This window comes from Scyliorhinus canicula, chromosome 8, assembly GCF_902713615.1.
Source record: "Scyliorhinus canicula chromosome 8, sScyCan1.1, whole genome shotgun sequence".
NCBI classification, from domain to species: Eukaryota; Metazoa; Chordata; class Chondrichthyes; order Carcharhiniformes; family Scyliorhinidae; genus Scyliorhinus; species Scyliorhinus canicula.
The window spans coordinates 193,149,181-193,168,666 of NC_052153.1; the positions used below are offsets into that span (position 1 = coordinate 193,149,181).

The 19,486-nt window shown below is 50.5% G+C and overlaps 1 protein-coding gene across 3 annotated transcripts in view; it reads left to right on the forward strand.

The window, feature by feature from the left end:
• The window catches only part of LOC119970780 (olfactory receptor 6N1-like), a 29,408-nt gene extending 12,769 nt beyond the window's left edge, over positions 1 to 16,639 (forward strand). For all 3 annotated transcript variants that reach the window (XM_038805940.1, XM_038805941.1, XM_038805939.1), the window contains exon 3: positions 15,477 to 16,639. In XM_038805940.1, coding sequence (XP_038661868.1) covers positions 15,477 to 16,465 — 989 coding nt within the window. In that variant the 3' untranslated portion in view covers positions 16,466 to 16,639. The remainder of the gene's footprint in view (positions 1 to 15,476) is intronic.
• The last annotated feature ends 2,847 nt before the right edge of the window (positions 16,640 to 19,486 follow it).

Here is a 19,486-nt window from a genome sequence, read left to right on the forward strand (position 1 = left end):
ATGCGGAGCCTAGCCGCACGTTCGGCAGCTCCCGCGAATAACGGACTTTGGGGCTCTTTTCAGGGCCCCCAATGGAACTTCGTCGGCGAATCCCGACATGGGAAGAGGACTGGAGTCGATCCCTATGGTCCTATGGTCCGGACCAGGAGTGGGGTAAGAAGAAAAACGGTGGAAGCACCCCTGGAAAAGTGGGGGAAGAAAAACAAAATGGCAGCCGGCAGAGGCCCGGAGGAGTGGAGGCAGTGGGTGCAGGAGCAGCTGGAGACTCTGCTGCGCTGCTTCCAGGAGCTTAAGGTGGAGCTGCTGGAGTCGTTGAAGGTTACCACCAGAGAGCCGATGGAGGCTCAGACAGCCCAGGGGGCTGCGAGCCGGGAGCTGCAGAAGCAGGCCTCCGAAAGGGAGGATGTGGCCGTCGCGGGGAAGGTGGAGATGCACGAGGCGCTCCATAAAAGGTGGCAGGAGCGGTTCGAGGAGCTGGACAACCGGTCGAGACGGAAGAATTTGCGGATCCTGGGCCTCACGGAGGGGTCGGACCTGGCGGCCTATGTGGTCGTTATGTTGAACTCGCTGATGGGGGCTGGGTCCTTCCAGGGGCCCCTGGAGTTAGAGGGGGCCCACAGAATTCTGGCTAGGAGGCCCAAGCCAAACGATGTTGGTGCGGTTTCACCGGTTCGTGGATCGTGAGTGCGTGCTCCGGTGGGCCAAGAAGGAGCGGAGCAGCAAGTGGGAGAACACGGAGGTGCGGACCTTCCAGGACTGGACTGCGGAGGTGGTGAAGTGGAGGGAAGTTAGCTGGCTCACGGGAGTGCTATGGAGGGAGGGGCGCGGCTAGGAGGGGTCCTAGCCTTGGGGGGGGGGGGGGGGGGGGGGTACCGGGTTGCTGCTGAAACGGTCAGGATGGAGCTGGAGGATGCAGGGGGTGCTGGAGGGGGGGGAGTTGCCGCCGTGGGGAACTGGCAGAGCGGGGGACGCTGGCCAGTGGTGGGCAGGGGATGGGTTATGGCTGATCGGCAGGGGAGGGGGGCATGGAGCCCTCTGATCCGGCTGATAACCTGGAATGTGAGGGGGCTGAATGGGCCGGTCAAACGGGCCCGGGTATTTGCGCACTTGAAGGGGCTGAAGGCGGATGTGGCCATGCTCCAAGAGACACACCTGAAAGTGGCGGACCAGGTTCGGCTGAGGAAGGGATGGGTGGGCCAAGTATTTCACTCAGGGCTGGATGAGAAGAGTCGGGGGGTGGCGATCCTGGTGGGGAAGAAGGTGACTTTTGAGGCGTTAAATGTGGTGGCTGACAGTGGCGGGAGGTATGTGATGGTGAGTGGTAAGCTGCAGGGGGAGCGGGTGGTGTTGGTGAATGTTTACGCCCCAAATTGGGACGATGCGGGGTTTATGCGGCGCATGTTGGGCCGCATTCCGGACCTGGAGGTGGGGGGCCTGATCATGGGGGGGGACTTCAACACGGTACTGGATCCCCCATTGGATCGATCCAAGTCCCGGATGGGTAGGAGGCCGGCGGCGGCTAAGGTGTTGAGGGGATTTATGGACCAGATGGGGGGGGTGGATCCCTGGAGGTTTGCGAGGCCAAGGGCCAGGGAGTACTCGTTTTTCTCCCATGTGCATAAGGCCTATTCGAGGATTGATTTTTTTTTTGTCCTGAGCATGGGGCTGGTTTCGAGGGTGGAGGATGTTGAATACTCCGCCATTGCCATTTCGGATCATGCCCCGCACTGGGTGGACCTCGGGTTGGGGGAGGAGAGGGATCAACGTCCGCTCTGGTGCTTGGAGGTGGGGCTGCTGGCAGATGAGGAGGTGGCCGAGAGGGTTCGGGGGTGTATTGAGAGGTACCCTGAGGACAACGACATCGGGGAGGTCCGAGTGGGGATGGTCTGGGAGGCATTGAAGGCGGTGATTAGAAGGGAGTTGATTTCCATCCGAGCCCATAGGGAGAGGGGGGAGCAGAGGGAGAGACTGATAGGGGAGATGGTGAGGGTGGATAGGAGATATGCGGAGGCTCTGGAGGAGGGATTGCTGGGGGAGAGGCGTAGCCTTCAGGCCAGGTTCGACCTATTGACTACCAGAAAGGCGGAAGCTCAGTGGAGGAAAGCACAAGGGGTGGTGTATGGATACGGGGAGAAGGCGAGCAGGATGCTGGCACACCAGCTCCGAAAACGGGACGCGGCCAGGGAGATTGGGGAAGTGACGGATAGAGCTGGGAAGGTGGTGCGGAGGGGGGTAGATGTTAATGGGGTCTTCAGGGACTTCTATGGGGAACTGTACCGGTCTGAACCCCCGGTGGAGGGGGGTGGAATGGGGCGCTTCTTGGACAAGCTGCGATTTCCGAGGGTGGAGGAGGAGCAGGTGAAAGGACTGGGGGCGCCGATCGAGCTGGAGGAGTTGGTCAAAGGGATAGGGAGCATGCAGTCGGGGAAGGCGCCGGGGCCGGATGGATTTCTGGCGGAATTCTATAAAAGGTATGTGGACCTGTTGGGCCCCCTGTTGGTCCGGACCTTTAACGAGGCAAGGGAGGAGGGGGGGCTTTGCCCCCAACTATGTCACGGGCACTGATTTCTTTGATCCTGAAGCGGGACAAGGACCCTCTGCAGTGTGGGTTATATAGGCAGACGCAGCATGGGTTCGTAAAGGGCAGGTCATGCCTAACTAATTTAGTGGAATTTTTTGAGGACATTACCAGTGCAGTAGATAACGGGGAGCCGATGGATGTGGTATATCTGGATTTCCAGAAAGCCTTTGACAAGGTGCCACACAAAAGGTTGCTGCATAAGATAAAGATGCATGGCATTAAGGGTAAAGTAGTAGCATGGATAGAGGATTGGTTAATTAATAGAAAGCAAAGAGTTGGGATAAATGGGTGTTTCTCTGGTTGGCAACCAGTAGCTAGTGGTGTCCCTCAGGGATCCGTGTTGGGCCCACAATTGTTCACAATTTACATAGATGATTTGGAGTTGGGGACCAAGGGTAATGTGTCCAAGTTTGCAGATGACACTAAGATGAGTGGTAAAGCGAAAAGTGCAGAGGATACTGGAAGTCTGCAGAGGGATTTGGATAGGTTAAGTGAATGGGCTCGGGTCTGGCAGATGGAATACAATGTTGACAAATGTGAGGTTATCCATTTTGGTAGGAATAACAGCAAACGGGATTATTATTTAAACGATAAAATATTAAAGCATGCCGCTGTTCAGAGAGACTTGGGTGTGCGAGTGCATGAGTCACAGAAGGTTGGTTTACAAGTGCAACAGGTGATTAAGAAGGCAAATGGAATTTTGTCCTTCATTGCTAGAGGGATGGAGTTTAAGACTAGGGAGGTTATGTTGCAATTGTATAAAGTGTTAGTGCGGCCACACCTGGAGTATTGTGTTCAGTTTTGGTCTCCTTACTTGAGAAAGGACGTACTGGCGCTGGAGGGTGTGTTGAGGAGATTCACTAGGTTAATCCCAGAGCTGAAGAGGTTGGATTATGAGGAGAGGTTGAGTAGACTGGGACTGTACTCGTTGGAATTTAGAAGGATGAGGGGGGATCTTATAGAAACATTTAAAATTATGAAGGGAATAGATAGCATAGATGTGGGCAGGTTGTTTCCACTGGCGGGTGACAGCAGAACTAGGGGACATAGCCTCAAAATAAGGGGAAGTAGATTTAGAACTGAGTTTAGGAGGAACGTCTTCACCTAAAGGGTTGTGAATCTATGGAATTCCTTGCCCAGTGAAGCAGTTGAGGCTCCTTCATTACATGTTTTTAAGGTAAAGATAGATAGTTTTTTGAAGAATAAAGGGATTAAGGGTTATGGTGTTCGGGCCGGAAAGTGGAGCTGAGTCCACAAAAGATCAGCCATGATCTAATTGAATGGCGGAGCAGGCTCGAGGGGCCAGATGGCCTACTCCTGCTCCTAGTTCTTATGTTCTTATAGGCCGATCTCGCTGCTAAATGTAGACGCCAAGCTGCTGGCAAAGATCCTAGCCACAAGAATAGAGGATTGTGTGCCGGGGGTCATTCATGAGGACCAGACGGGGTTTGTGAAGGGATGGCAGTTGAATACAAACGTACGAAGGCTCCTCAACGTTATTATGATGCCGGCTGTGGAAGGGGAGGCGGAGATAGTGGTGGCATTAGGTGCGGAGAAGGCCTTTGATAGGGTTGAGTGGGAGTATCAGTGGGAGGTGTTGGAGAGGTTTGGGGAGGGGTTTATCCATTGGGTGAGGCTGCTCTATGAGGCCCCGATGGCGAGTGTAGCCACGAATAGGAGGAGGTCGGAGTACTTTCGGCTGTACTGGGGACGAGACAGGGGTGTCCCCTGTCCCCCTTACTCTTTGCATCGGCAATTGAGCCCCTGACCATGGCGTTGAGGGAGTCAGGGAACTGGAGGGGCCTGGTGCGGGGTGGGGAGGAGCATCGAGTGTCGCTTTATGCGGACGACCTGTTTCTGTATGTGGCGGACCCGGTGGGGGGGATGCCGGAGGTGATGAGGATTCTTAGTGAATTCGGGGGCTTCTCTGGGTATAAGCTGAACCTGGGCAAGAGCGAGTTGTTCGTGGTGCACCTGGGGGATCAGGAGGAGGGGATTGGTAGGCTCCCACTGAAGCAGGCAGGGAAGAGCTTCAGGTACCTAGGAGTCCAGGTGGCTGGGAGCTGGGGGGCCCTACACAAGCTCAACCTCACAAGGTTGGTGCAGCAGATGGAGGAAGAGTTCAAAAGGTGGGATATGTTACCGCTGTCACTGGTGGGGAGGGTGCAGTCCGTTAAGATGACGGTGCTCCCGAGGTTTTTGTTCCTGTTCCAGTGCCTCCCCATCCTTATCCCGAAGGCCTTTTTTAGGAGGGTCAACAGGAGTATCACGGGATTTGTGTGGGCGCATGGGACTCCGAGGGTGAGAAGAGTGTTCCTGGAACAGAGCAGGGATGGGGGGGGGGCTGGCGTTGCCCAACCTCTGTGGATACTATTGGGCTGCCAACGCAGCGATGGTGCGTAAGTGGGTAATGGACGGGGAAGGGGCAGTATGGAAGAGGATGGAGGTGGCGTCCTGTGTGGGCACAAGCCTGGAGGCGCTGGTAACGGCGCCGTTGCCGCTCCCTCCAATGAGGTATACCATGAGCCCGGTGGTGGCGGCTACCCTCAAAATTTGGGGGCAATGGAGACGGCATAGGGGAGAAGTGGGGGGCGCGATGGAGGCCCCGATACGGGGGAACCATCGGTTTGTCCCAGGGAGCATTGATGGCGGATTTCTGGGCTGGCACAGGGTAGGGGTTAGGAGGTTGAGGGACCTGTTTGTGGAGGGGAGGTTCGCGAGCTTGGGGGAGTTAGAGGGGAAGTTTGGGCTCCCCCCGGGGAACATGTTTAGGTACATGCAGGTGAGGGTGTTTGCCAGGCGGCAGGTGGAGGGGTTTCCCTTGCTGCCCCCACGTGGGGTGCGGGACAGGGTGCTCTTGGGGATGTGGGTTGGAGGAAGGAGGATTTCGGACACATACCGGGTAATGCAGGAGGTAGCCGAGGCCTCGGTGGAGGAACTGAAGGGGAAATGGGAAGAGGAGCTGGGTGAGGAGATTGAGGAGGGGACGTGGGCGGATGCCCTGGAGAGAGTGAATTCCTCCTCTTCCTGTGCGAGGCTTAGCCTCATACAGTTCAAGGTGCTGCATAGGGCCCACATGACTGGGACGAGGATGAGTAGGTTTTTCGGGGGCGAAGACAGGTGTGCTAGGTGCTCGGGGAGCCCAGCGAACCACGCCCATATGTTTTGGGCATGCCCAGCGCTGGGGGAGTTTTGGAAGGGGGTAGCAAGGACGGTGTCGAGGGTGGTGGGATCCAGGGTCAAGCCAGGCTGGGGATTCGCAATTTTTGGGGTTGCAGTGGAGCCGGGAGTGCAGGAGGCAAAAGAGGCCGGTGTTCTGGCCTTTGCGTCCCTAGTAGCCCGGCGGAGGATCTTGCTCCAATGGAAGGATGCGAGGCCCCCAAGCGTGGAGGCCTGGATCAATGATATGGCGGGGTTCATTAAATTGGAGAAGGTGAAATTTGCCCTGAGGGGATCAGTACAAGGGTTCTTTAGGCGGTGGCAGCCTTTCCTGGACTTCCTGGCGGAACGGTAGGGAAATAGGCCGGCAGCAGCACCAACCCGTGGGGGTGGGGGGGGGGGGGGGGTTTGGTTCGGTGGGAGGGAGAACTGTGTACATGGGTTTGTGGGATGGGGCGGGTGTTATCTCTTTCCCTTTTGTTTGGGTGTTTTTCTTGCTTTTGTTTTGTTTGCAGTTGCTTTTGAAGTTGGGTGGGTGGGTGTTCTTGGGTTTTTACCGCGGTTGTTCTGTTAATATTGTTGTGATGTTTATATTTTGTAAAAATCTTAATAAAAATTATTTCAAAAGAAAAAGAGGCTCAAGCTATGGTTGAAGCTGTGCGGCATTGGAGGCATTACCTGGCCGGCAGGAGATTCACTCTCCTCACTGACCAACGGTCGGTAGCCTTCATGTTTAACAACAAGCAGCGGGGCAAGATCAAAAACGATAAAATCTTGCGGTGGGGAATCGAGCTCTCCACCTACAATTACGAGATTTTGTATCACCCCGGCAAACTCACCGAGCCCCCAGACGCCCTATCCCGAGGTACATGTGCCAGAGCACAAGTAGACCGACTCCGGGCCCTACACGACAGCCTTTGCCACCCAGGGGTCACACGATTGTACCATTTTGTCAAGGCTCGCAATCTGCCCTACTCCGTCGGGGAAGTACGGACAGTCACCAGGGAGTGCCAGGTCTGTGCGGAGTGCAAGCCGCACTTCTACCGGCCAGACCGCGTGCGGCTGGTGAAGGCCTCCCGCCCCTTTGAACGCCTCAGCGTGGATTTCAAAGGGCCCCTCCCCTCCACCGAGCGAAACGCGTATATTCTCAGTGTGGTTGATGAGTACTCCAGATTCCCCTTCTCCATCCCATGCCCCAATATGACGTCTGCCACCGTCATCAAGGCCCTCAACACAATCTTCGCTCTGTTCGGTTTCCCCGCCTACATCCACAGCGACAGGGGATCCTCATTCATGAGTGATGAGCTGCGTCAGTTCCTGCTCAGCAGGGGTATTGCCTCCAGCAGGACGACCAGCTATAATCCCCGGGGAAACGGGCAGGTAGAGAGGGAGAATGGGGCGGTATGGAGGACCGTCCAACTGGCCCTACAGTCCAGGAACCTCCCAGCCTATCGCTGGCAGGAGGTCCTCCCTGATGCACTACACTCCATCCGATCACTACTGTGCACCGCTACGAATAACACACCCCATGAACGTCTTTTTGCCTTCCCCAGGAAGTCCATATCCGGGGTGTCGCTACCGACTTGGCTCGCAGCTCCAGGACCGGTCCTGCTCCGTAGGCACGTCCGACGCCACAAGGCGGACCCGTTGATGGATAGGGTGCACTTGCTCCATGCCAACCCCCATTATGCCTATGTGGCGTACCCCGACGACCACCAGGATATTCTCTCCCTCAGGGATCTGGCACCAGCAGGTTCCACCCATACACATTTCTCCGGCCCGGCACCAGCCTCCCCTCTCCCGGCGCTCCCAACATTAACCCCAACAGGATCATCCCTCCTTCCCCTGCCCACGCCAGAGGATGAAGAGGATTTTGGCACACTCCCGGATTCACCCAACATCAGGCCAGCATCGACATCGCCAGCAGCGACATTGCCGCCACCATTATGTCGCTCCCAGCGGAACGTCAAGGCACCAGACCGGTTGAATCTCTAACTGGCACCAGACATTCAAAGGACATTTTTTTTTCCTGATAAAACACTGTACATAAATTCACTACTGTATATAGTTCTCCACCACCCCCGCCGGACTCATTTTATCAGGGGGTGAATGTGGTAAACCATTGTTACACCTGTATTTGGGGATGTAAGGTAGAACCTGTACTACAGGTTCGCCGGTAGCCCCTGCCTGCTGGCTGCGCCCAGTAGGAGGAGTATAAATATGCCTGTCCTCTATTCAGCAGCCATTTCGCCAGCTGCTGTGGGAGGCCACACATCTTACTGCAATAAAGCCTCAGTTGTATCCAACCTTAGTCTTTGTACAATTGATCGTGCATCACTGCTAACAGGATGCTGCCTTCAAGCCAAAAAGATGCTCTGCCTATCACACAAATGAGTAATGAGGTATGTGAATTTCATTGTCAGTGTGATGCTAGGAAGGTAGGCTGTCCGACTGGCAGATCGTCTTACACAGCTTGTCCTTTCAACGAAATAAGGAGGGCGTTTCTGAAGAGAGTCAGAATCTGCTGATGAACTTTTAAAAAGTATTTTTGTTCCACAAATTTTCAAAATTTTTACAATTTACAATAACCCCCCCCCCCAGCCCGCTAAGTCCCCCACCCTCCTTCCCACTGCCCCCTCCACCCCTCCCTCAGCAGTCACGGTAACCAACTCCCCAAAACGTAAAATAAACAAACGCCAACTATTGTAGAACCCATCATTCTTCCCCTTAGAGCGAATTTCACTTTTTTCAGGGCGGAAAACACCAGCAGCCTCCCCCCTTCCCCCCCCCCCCCCCCCCCCCAAACAAGGTTGTGGTGTTTACTCTCTGCAGCACCTCACACCACAATCCCTAACCTGAAACTTAAGCCCCACCTAAACCCAAACCTCTCATCCGCCCAGAATCAAGTCCTTCATTTCCTTGATCACCCTGTCTTCACATCCCTGGAACCTTGCATCCATCCTCCACGGCTCGAACACATGATTCCCCCAATCGCCATCACCCCCGACCCAGCTCCCAACCTAAAATGAAATGAAATGAAAATCGCTTATTGTCACGAGTAGGCTTCAATGAAGTTACTGTGAAAAGCCCCTAGTCGCCACATTCCGGCACCTGTCCGGGGAGGCTGGTACGGGAATCGAACCGTGCTGCTGGCCTGCTTTATAAGCCAGCGATTTAGCCTTGTGAGCTAAACCAGCCCCTGCCGAAATGCTGCCGAAACTGCCTCCAGATCGTCAGCATGGCCACCTCCACCAGACTCATCGAATATTTCCAGAGACTGAATGACCTTGACTGCTGAAGTGTTCCCCGACTCGAAGGGAACATTCCTGCCTTGCAATTGTTGTGCAATGTCCATTCATCCGTTGTCGCAGCGTCTGCATGGTCTCGCCAATGTACCACACTTTGGGACATCCTTTCCTGCAGCGTATGAGGTAGACAACGTTGGCCGAGTTGCACAAATATGTACCACGTACCTGGTGGGTGGTGTTCTCATGTGTAATGGTGGTACCCATGTCGATGATCTGGCATGTCTTGCAGAGATTGCCATGGCAGCATTGTGTGGTGTCGTGGTCACTATTCTGAAGGCTGGGTAGTTTGCTGCAAACAATTGTTTGTTTGCGGTTCCCCAGTCGGGGAACACTTCAGCAGTCAAGGGTATTCAGCCTCTGATCTTCGGGTAAGCGTTCTCCAAGGCAGCCTTCAGAACGCGCGACAACGCAGAATCGCCGAGCAGAAACTTAAAGCCAAATTCCGCACACATGAGTACGGCCTCAACCGGGACCTGGGATTCATGTCACATTACATTCACCCACCACCATCTGGCCTGGCCTTGCAAAATCCTACTAACTGTCCTGGTTTGAGACAATTCACACCTCTTTAACCTGTGATTACCCCTCTCTCCAGTTGCTCCGTCTGGACCTGTAAAGACATAATTACTCGCATTCAAAGTATTGTCTTGCATTATTGACTTTGTCTATGTATATGTTTCTGGAACCCACCTCTTCATTCACCTGAGGAAGGAGCTGTGCTCCGAAAGCTAGTGATTCGAAACAAACCTGTTGGACTTTAACCTGGTGTTGTAAGACTTCTTACTATCTTCAACAAAGATCCACCTCCAGGATTTCAATCTCTCCTTTCGATGTTCACCTCCCCTGAATTGCCACCTGCATTCAAGCTTTACCTTCCACGCAATCTCTCAGGTAGGCAGCTGTGCCAACAGAATTCCACTGCTTCACAGGTCCATAGTCAGGAGGTCGCCAACATTTGATTGTCTCCTCAGATCTTCTGGCTACTTGCAACCTGTATTGCTTCACATCTACTTCTTGCAGCTCTGTTTCCTCAATTTGGAGTATCTTCTTTTGCTCTGGGCTTTTCATTCAACTAAACAGGACCTTGTTCAGGTCCCTGTTCTTTTCCCTTGACTTCACTGTCTTTCTGGGACCTTCTTCTGTCCCACTCCCTGATTTTTTAGGACATTATTCGCAGGAGAATGGCATTTTCTTTGTGGTCACTTGTCCATGCTTCTCTTTCTGTCTTTTCGTCTTCTGCACAAGCGCTGAGCTAACTTTCAAGATAAAAAGGCAAAAGATCCAACTGCATATGTCCGCTAAGCCACTTGCTGGCTTAAAGCCGTGAATATGCCCTAACTGCGCATGTGCAGCCATTCCAGGGCTAGCGCCTACAGGGCTCTATAGTTCCCAACTCTGGGGGTTTGAATTTTTTTGGACGAGGGAAGTTTTCTCTATTTTTCCTTTATTCCTGGGGCTTGCAACACATTGACAAGGCGTAACTGATGGAGTGTCATTAGGATCAGTGCTAGGGCCTCAACTATTTATCATCTATATCAATGATTTTGATGAAGGGACGAAATGCATCATGCAAGATAGGAACATTGGAGTAGGCCCTTCAGTAGTTTACCCCACCTGGCCCACAGCCCCCCGCCTTGCACACAACCCTCCCCCCCCCCCCCCCCCCCCCGCCTTGCACCACCTCTTCATTTCAATGCTAGTCTCTGATGGAGAATTAACCTCATGGCCCAACATATTCCCCCACTCTCCCATCACCCACTCTCTTCATTGAACCAGGCCTTCAGCCGTTTCTTGATATCACGTGAAGTGAATCGTATTGGCTGAAGACTGACATCTGTGATGCTGGGGACCTCCGGAGGAGACCAAGATGGATCATCCACTCGGCACTTCTAGCTGAAGACTGTTGCGAATGCCTCACCCTTGTATTTTGCACCGATGTGCTGGCCTCCTCCATCATTCAGGATGGGGATATTTGTGGATCCTCCTCCTCCAGTGAGTTGTTTAATTGTCCACCACCATCCCGGCTGGATGTGGCAGGACTGCAGAGCTTAGATCTGATGCGTTCATTGTGGAATCGCTTAGCTGTGTCTGTCACTTGTTGCTTATGCTGTTTGGCAACACAAGTAGTCCTGTGTTGTAGTTTCACCAGGTTGACACCTTATTTTTCGGTGTGCCTGATGTTGGTCCTGCCATGCTCTCCTGCGCTCTTCATTGAGCCATGGTTGATCCCCTGGCTGGGTGGTAATGGTAGAATGGGGGATATGCCGGGCCATGAGGTTGCAGATTGTGATTGGATACAATTCTGCTGCTGCTGATGGCCCACAGAGCCTCATGGATGCCCAGTTTTGAGTTCCTAGATCTGTTCGAAGTCTATCCTATTTAGCACGGTGATAGTGCCACACAACACGATGTAGGGTATCCTCAATGTGAAGATGGGGATTTATCTCCACAAGGACTGTGTGGTGGTCACTTCTACTGATACTGTCATGGACAGATGCATCTGCAGCAGGCAGATTGGTGAGGATGAGGTCAAGTACGTTTTACCCTCTTGTTGGTTCCCTCACCACCTGCTGCAGTCCCAGTCTAGCAGCTCTGTCCTTTAGGACCCGGCCAACTCTGTCTGGTGGTGGTACTACCAAGCCACTCTTAGTGATGGACATTGAAGTTCCCCACCCAGAGCATATTCTGTGCCCTTGCCACCCTCAGTGCTTCCTCCAAGTGGTGATCAACATGGTGGAATACTGATTCATCAGCTGATGGTGGCCGGTACGTGGTAACCAGCAGGAGGTTTCCTTGCCCATGTTTAATCTGAAGCCATAAGACTTCATGGGGTCCAGAGTCGATGTTGAGGTCTCCCAGGGCAATTCCCTCCCCACTGTATACCACTGTGCCGCCACCTCTGCTGGGTCTGTCCTGCCGGTGAGACAGTACTACCCAGGAACGGTGAAAGTGCTGTCTGGGATTATTGTCTGTGAGTATGACTGCTTGACTAGTCTGTGAGACAGCTCTCCCAACTCTGGCACACGCCTCCAGATAATAATTAATAATAATCACTTATTGTCACGAGTAGGCTTCAAATGAAGTTACTGTGAGAAGCCCCTAGTCGCCACATTCCGGCACCTGTTCGGGGAGGCTGGTACGGGACTTGAACCCGCGCTGCTGCCTTGCTCTGCATTACAAGCCACTGTGCTAATGTTAGTAAGGAGGGCTTTGCAGGGTCGGCAGGGCTGGGTTTGCCGTTGTTATTTCCGGTGCCTGAGCCGATGCAGGGTGGTCCGTCCGGTTTCATTCCTGTTTCGTGTGTTTGTAGCGGTTGAATACAACTGAGTGTCTTGCTGGGCCATTTCGGAGTCAACCACGTTGCTGTGGGTCTGGAGTCACATGTAGGCCAGACCGGGTAAGGACGGCAGATTTCCTTCCCTTAAGGACATTAGTGAACCAGATGGGTTTTTACGACAACCGACAATGGTCATCGTTAAGCTTTTAATTTTTACTGAGTTTAAATTCCATCACCTGCCACGGTGGGATTCGAACCTGGAATTCCCAGATCATTATCCTGGGTCTCTGGATTACTAATCCAGTGACAATACCACTACGCCACCGTCTGCTCGCGAGCTCATCCAGCTCAGGTACCAACTCTGAATCATTTCTCCACACCAACCGTGTCCATTTCGCCTCTTTTTTGGAGGTTGAGCCATTAATCATTGTTGCTGCCCTCTGCTGGTGGCAATTTATGAAACGGACAGATCACTTCTCACAAGAGTTTAATGCAATTTTATTATTTAACTCGGACTTTAGCGATGTGCTGATGTAAACAGTTACGTAAGTTTCAAGACTCAACTTGAACAATTCTACCCGCCATAGAGGACTGGCCAGACTCGCTCTGGCGGGCGGGAGCTGTGAGCCTTCAAACTCAGGGTCTTGTCTTGCAAGCGTTGATCGCAGGGTTATCACCGTCGAAATCGTGAACTGTCCTGCTTTTTATAAGGTTTAAGTTAAACAATCCTGTCGCATATAGGCATCATTTATCCTTGAGAGAGCCTTGTTCTCGCTGTTCGAAAACAAAGTGTCATCAGTGAAATGCTCAGTTACAAGACGTTGTTCTCAGTTCATTCTGCAGAGAAGCAGTTTTCACACAGTCAAATCTGTTGGCCTCTTTTACCATCATGCTTCATGGCACAATGTTAGCCATCTTTCCTACTCAGCATCATCGCCTGTGTTTAATAAAGCAACAAGCTTAATAATATATTTGCCAAAGCATACACTTACTGATACATTGACACGCGCCCGAGGCTCCCTGATCCCTTCCTGTCCAAAACTTGGAGCTTACCCTACTCCAGAGGCCATGACCTCTTCACCTGTGGGACTGCGTGAAGTCCCAGCAGCGACCTACACTGGGTTCTGCTGCTGCTGGGACTGCGAGAGGTCGGGACCCCCTGACACTAAGGAGCAGAAGTCGCTCTCTTCCCCCCATTCATGCCACTGGAAGGATGTTAGGACTGCGGGGCGTTCTTGTTTAATGTAGGGCAGCTGGTTTCTGACATTTCATAGAATCACATAATTTTTATGGTGCAGAAGGAAGGCCATTTAGCCCATCTTGTCTGCATCAGGACTCGGTGTCGTTCCCCTGCTTTTTGCACGCACCCCTGCACATTTTTTCTAATGAAATAATCATCTAATGCCCTCTTGAACTCATCGATTGAACCCCCCTCCACCACACGTCCAGGCCGTGCATTCCAGACCCCAACCACTCACTGTGTGAAAAATGTTTTTCTCACGTCACATTTGCTTCTTCTGCAAATCACTTTCAATCTGTGTCCTCTCGTTCTCCATCCTGTAACGAGCGGGAACAGTTTTCCCCGTCTACTCTGTCCAGCCTCCTCTTGATTTTGAACATCTCTGTCAAATTTCCTCTTAAGCTTCTTCTCTCCAAGGAGAACAGTCCCAACCTCTCCAATCTATCCTCATCACTGAAGTTTCTCATCCCTTGAACCAGTCTTGTAAACCTCCCCTGCTCTCTCTCTGCTGTGTTCACCTCCTCCCTATAGTGTGGCCCAGAACTGTGCACAATATTCCAGCTGAGGTCTAACTAGTGTCTTGTATAAGTTCAGCATAACCTCCTGGCTCTTCTACTCTGCGCCCCTATTAATAAAGCCCAGAATACTATCTGCTTTATTAACTGCTCTCTCCCCCTGCCCTGCCACCTTCAATGATCTGTACACATCAACACCCGGGTCCCTCTGCTCCTGCACCCTTTAAGAATTGTACCCCTTATTTTATATTGTCTCTCCATGTTCTTCCTATAAAAATGCATCACCTCACATTTCTCCACATTGAACTTCATTTGCCACCTATCTGTCCTTCCCACCAACTTGTTTATGTCCTTTTGAAGTTCTACAGTTTACAATACTTCCAAGTTTGTCCCCTGCACACCAAGATCTTGACTATTAATATATATCATGAAAAGCAAGGGTCCCAATACCAGCCCCTGGGGAAAACCACGAGAAACCTTCCTCCAGCCCGAAAAATATCCATTGACTCTGCTTCCTATTATTGAGCCAATATTGTATCCACGTTGCTACTGTCCCTTTGATTCCTGTTGTGTGGCACTGTGTCAAATGCCTTCTGAAAGTCCATGTACACCACATCAACAGCATTGCCCTCATCGACCCTCTCTGTTACCTCCTCAAAAAAAACAACAGCAAGTTAGTTAAACACGATTTCCCCTTTATAATAATAATCTTTAGTGTCAGAAGTAGGCTTACATTAACACTGCAATGAAGTTACTGTGAAAATCCCCTCGTTGCCACATTCCGGCGCCTGTTCGGGTACACAGAGGGAGAATTCAAAATGTCCAAATTACCTAACAGCACGTCTTTTGGGACTTGTGGGAGGAAACCGGAGCACCCGGAGGAAACCCACGCAGACACGGAGAATGTGCAGACTCCGCACAGACAGTGACCCAAGCTGGGAATCGAACCTGGGACCCTGGTGCTGTCAAGCCACAGTGCTAACCATGAAATGCATGCCGGCTCTTCCTAATCAACCCACATTGTGGCATGCGTCGTATCATTTCTTCTGGAGAGGGACACAAGAAATAAAATCCAACCCCCCCCCAAAAAAAAGTTAAATCCCACATTTCCCAAGCAGTCCTCCATATTCTAGGACCATAAGCAAGGTCAGACTCTCGACAGAATCTGTATTCCTGGATCTGTTTTTACAGGTGGAGAACTTTATGTAGCTTTTTCCAGAGTGAAATGTTTTGATTCTGTGAAAGTACTTGGTAAAGAAATAACACAAAATCCTGTATTTAAGGAAGCTCCGTTGCAATGTAGGCACCATTTTGACCACAATTGTCTCTGCTAGTTTCTAATAAATGCAATAACGTTGTTGTGCTCCCTTCTGATTGAGAATTATTAATTCAATAGGGGGACACCGGTTAATGGACGAGACAGATCAAAGACGGTACCCAGTCACAGGATTCATTCTTGTTGGATTTCCAGGACAACAAGAATTGCAAGCGCAACTTTGGGCTCTGTTTCTGATTGTTTATATGTTAATAGTTCTTGGGAACGTCTCTGTTGTGTGCATGGTTACGACAGACAAACGCTTGCACGCACCCATATACTTTCTTATCGCCAACCTGGCAGCAATGGATGTGTTGTTGACCAGTTCAGTCATTCCTGGAATGTTGGTGAGGGTTATATTGGACACCAAATTTATTCGGTGGAACAACTGCTTTGTTCAAATGTACTTTTTCCACAGCATGTTAGCAGCCAAGATATTCCTCCTCACCGTGATGGCTTATGATCGTTTTGTCGCAATATGCAACCCCCAACATTACCTGCTCCTCACAAGGGATGCTTCTTTTGTCAAACTGGCTGGTTTTACCTGGGTGCTGGGCCTGACTATTTTCTTGCCTCCAGTAGTTTTAACTTCTATCTTTCCCTTTTGTGGCTCCAATGAAGTTTACAATTGCTTTTGCGAGTTGCTGTCAGTGACAAGCCTGATTTGCACAGACACCATCTCCGTCACATTCCTCAACATAGTTTTAAACGTGTTAATAGTCTTTTCAAGTTTCGCCACTCTTGTTTGGTTTTACATCAAGATATGTAAATCATTTAAAATTTTGTCCAGGGAGCAGAAAAGGCTTGTGTGCACCTGTGTAGGTCACCTGCTGATTCTTAGTTTTTTTTTCCCCTCCTTGGCCCTTTACTTTGCGTTGTTCTATTTTGGGTACAGCTCCTCCATAATTCATGTTACTTCTGCTATGGTGTACGTGACCGCTAGCCCATTATTGAGTCCAATTATTTACATTCTGGCTGCAAAGGGAATAAGGGAAAAGATTCTTCAGCTTATCAGAGTAAGAAAGGTTTTTCCTCATGTTGCAAGCGCTGTTGCTATTGACAGCAATTGAAGTGAAGAATCATTGAAGTCATGGCCATCCTTGCCTTGTATATGCCGTTTATCTCTGTTCATCACTTGACTGAAATCTCAGCTTTAATTTTCTGTTAAGAGCAAGCTGAGACAGTATGGTTTGGAACAACATATTTGAATTTATTGGGAAATAAAATTCACAGTTATAGACTCATCCGACAATAAATAACTTGCATTTCTGTAGAGCCTTTCTCAGAACCTTTCAAAGCGCTTCACAAACAATGAAGCACTGTTGTAATTTAGAGGACATGGTGCCGATTTGTAAGCGATATGTATGCTCTCTGAAACAGAAAAGTGAGAATGACAAGATTTTCAGCAAACGTGTGAATTAGGCCCAACCACCTTCAGCAGCTTCATCAAAGAACTTCCGCCACCAAAAGTCAGAAGTGGGGATCTTTGGTGATAATTGCCTGCCCAGTGGTCAGTACCACTCACAAGTCCTCAGTTACTTTTGTTCTTCGTATATCTTCACATCCATATACTGTTATTTTACCCTTTGGGGAATAGTGGGATAAGTGGCAGAAAGATATCCGTTCTGATTATCAGCCCATTGAACCGCAATGAACGCTCCTTCTGTGGCCACCAAGGCCTGGCGTTGGGACGGGAACCCGGAGCTTCTGGTCCAACGATAGGGATGCTACCCACTGCGCCACAAGGCCTCCTTGCCTCAGATACTAACACTGTCTGCGCCTGCATGCAGTAACGTTTAGGTTTGGACTGACAATGACAGGAAACATACGTGACACACAAGTGTTAGGTAATGAACACCTCCAACAAGAGAGAGTCTAACCATGCCCCAGTTGACGTTCAACATCATTGCCATTGCTGGATTCCCCACCCATCAACATTCTACAAGTTACCACTGAAATTTAACTGGACCAGCGATATAAACATTGTAGCTGCAAGAACAGATCAGAGGCTGAGAATTCTGCAGTGAGTAACTCCCCGAAGACTGTCCATCATCTATTTTTGATCATTTATGGGATGTGGATTATCAGTCCAGTGACAATACCGCTCCCCAACCATACAAGGCACAAGTCAGGAGTGTGATGGAATACTCTCCACTTGCCTGGATGAGTGCAAGCTCCCAACAACACTCAAGAAGCTCGACACCATCCAGGACAAAGCAGCCCCGCTTGACTGGCACCCATCCGTCACCCCCTCCACCACTGATGCACAGTAGCAGCTGTGTGCACCATCTACAAGATGCACTACAGGAACTTACCAAAGCTCCTTAGACAGCACCTTCCAAACCAGTGACCTCTACCAGCTGGTTTCCCTCCAAGTCATTCACCATCCTGACTTGGAAATATATCAACGTTCCTTCACTGTCACTGGGTCAAAATTCTAGATTTCTCTCCCGCACAGCACTGTGGATGTGCCGACCCCACCGGGTCTGCAGTGGTTCAAGAAGGCAGCTCAGCACCACATTCCCAAGGGAAATTAGGGATGGGTAACAAAGACTGGCTTTGCCTGCAATGTGTCCATCTGGTGAATGAATGTAAAAGAATTGTAAGAGATAGGAGCAGAGGTAGAGCATAAGACTCCTCAAGCTGCCCCGCTATTCAGTAAGGTGATGGCTGATCTGTATTCTCTGCCGGCCCCCTATGAAACTGGATACTCTGGAGATCAAAAACATGTCTATCTCAGCCTTACATATAGTCAATGGTGGAGCATCTACAACTCTATGAGGTAGAAAGTTCCAAACATTCTCGGTCCTCTAAGTGAAGCAATTTATTTTCATCTCCGTACTAAATGATTTGCCCTGTATCTGAGGCTGTGCTCCTCGTTCTAAATTCTCCAGGGCAGGGGAAGCAACCTCTCAGAATGCTGTTATTCATTCATGAGATGTGGGCGTTATTGGCTGGGGCACCATTTATTGCCCATCCCAGGGACATTTCACACAACCACGTTGCTGTGTAGGCCAGACCAGATAAATACAGCAGATTTCCTTCCCTAAAGGGCACCAATAAACCAGATGGGTTTTTACGATGATTGGCAATGGTTTCATTGGTCACGAAGCCTTTAATTCCAGATTTTTATTGAATTCAAATTTCACCATCTCCCGTGGTGGGATTCGAACCGGGTCCCCAGAGCCTTACTCTGGATCACTAATCTGGTGACAATGCCACGGACTCCTCTTGACATCCTCTTGTTTCATATGGTTTAGAATATACCTTTTAGTTTTAGAATATAGTTCAAAAGAATTAAAGTTATAACTGTACAAAATGGGGGTAAATGCAATGGAAACAATCTGGGAGATCATTTCACTTAAACGGCCAAAATACCAGGGGCTGGTTTAGCACAGGGCTAAATCACTGGCTTTTAAAGCAGACCATGGAAGGCCAGCAGCATGGTTCAATTCCCGTACCAGCCTCCCCGAACAGGCGCCGGAATGTGGCGACTAGGGGTTGTGACTTCATTTGAAGCCTACTTGTGACAATAAGCAATTTTCATTTCATTTCAAATAAAAGAGATCAAGCTATAAAACAGAGGTGGGAAAACTTCAACAACGCATGACCTAACTGAAAAGAGAACGATTTTCATTCATTTCAAATTGGAAACGGAAAAGGGAAGTATAGAAAGGAAATGGAGCATTCCAGTTTCTAAGGAAACAGAGTGATTCCGGAGAACAAAGGCTCAACTTATTCATCCTCTCATCATCGGACAGCCGTCTTATTGCTGGAGCCAATCTAGTAATGTTGATTGAAGGATAAGTGTTGAGCAGAATGCTGGTACGAACTCTCTGCACCCCTCTCAATAATGCAGTTAAGATCTTTAACGTTCCTTGGAGAAGACAAGCAGGGTCATGTTTTAACAGCTTCTCCAACAAACCTCCCAACAAGGTCGCCTTCTCCCAGTACAACACTGCACTGTCAGCCATGATTTTGTGCTCAAGTCTCAAGTGGGGGTTGGAGGGATTCCAACTCAAACATCCTGCTTCACTTCAATGTGAATGAATTGCTACAAAGTGAAGATACTCTTGGGGTTAGGTTGGGCA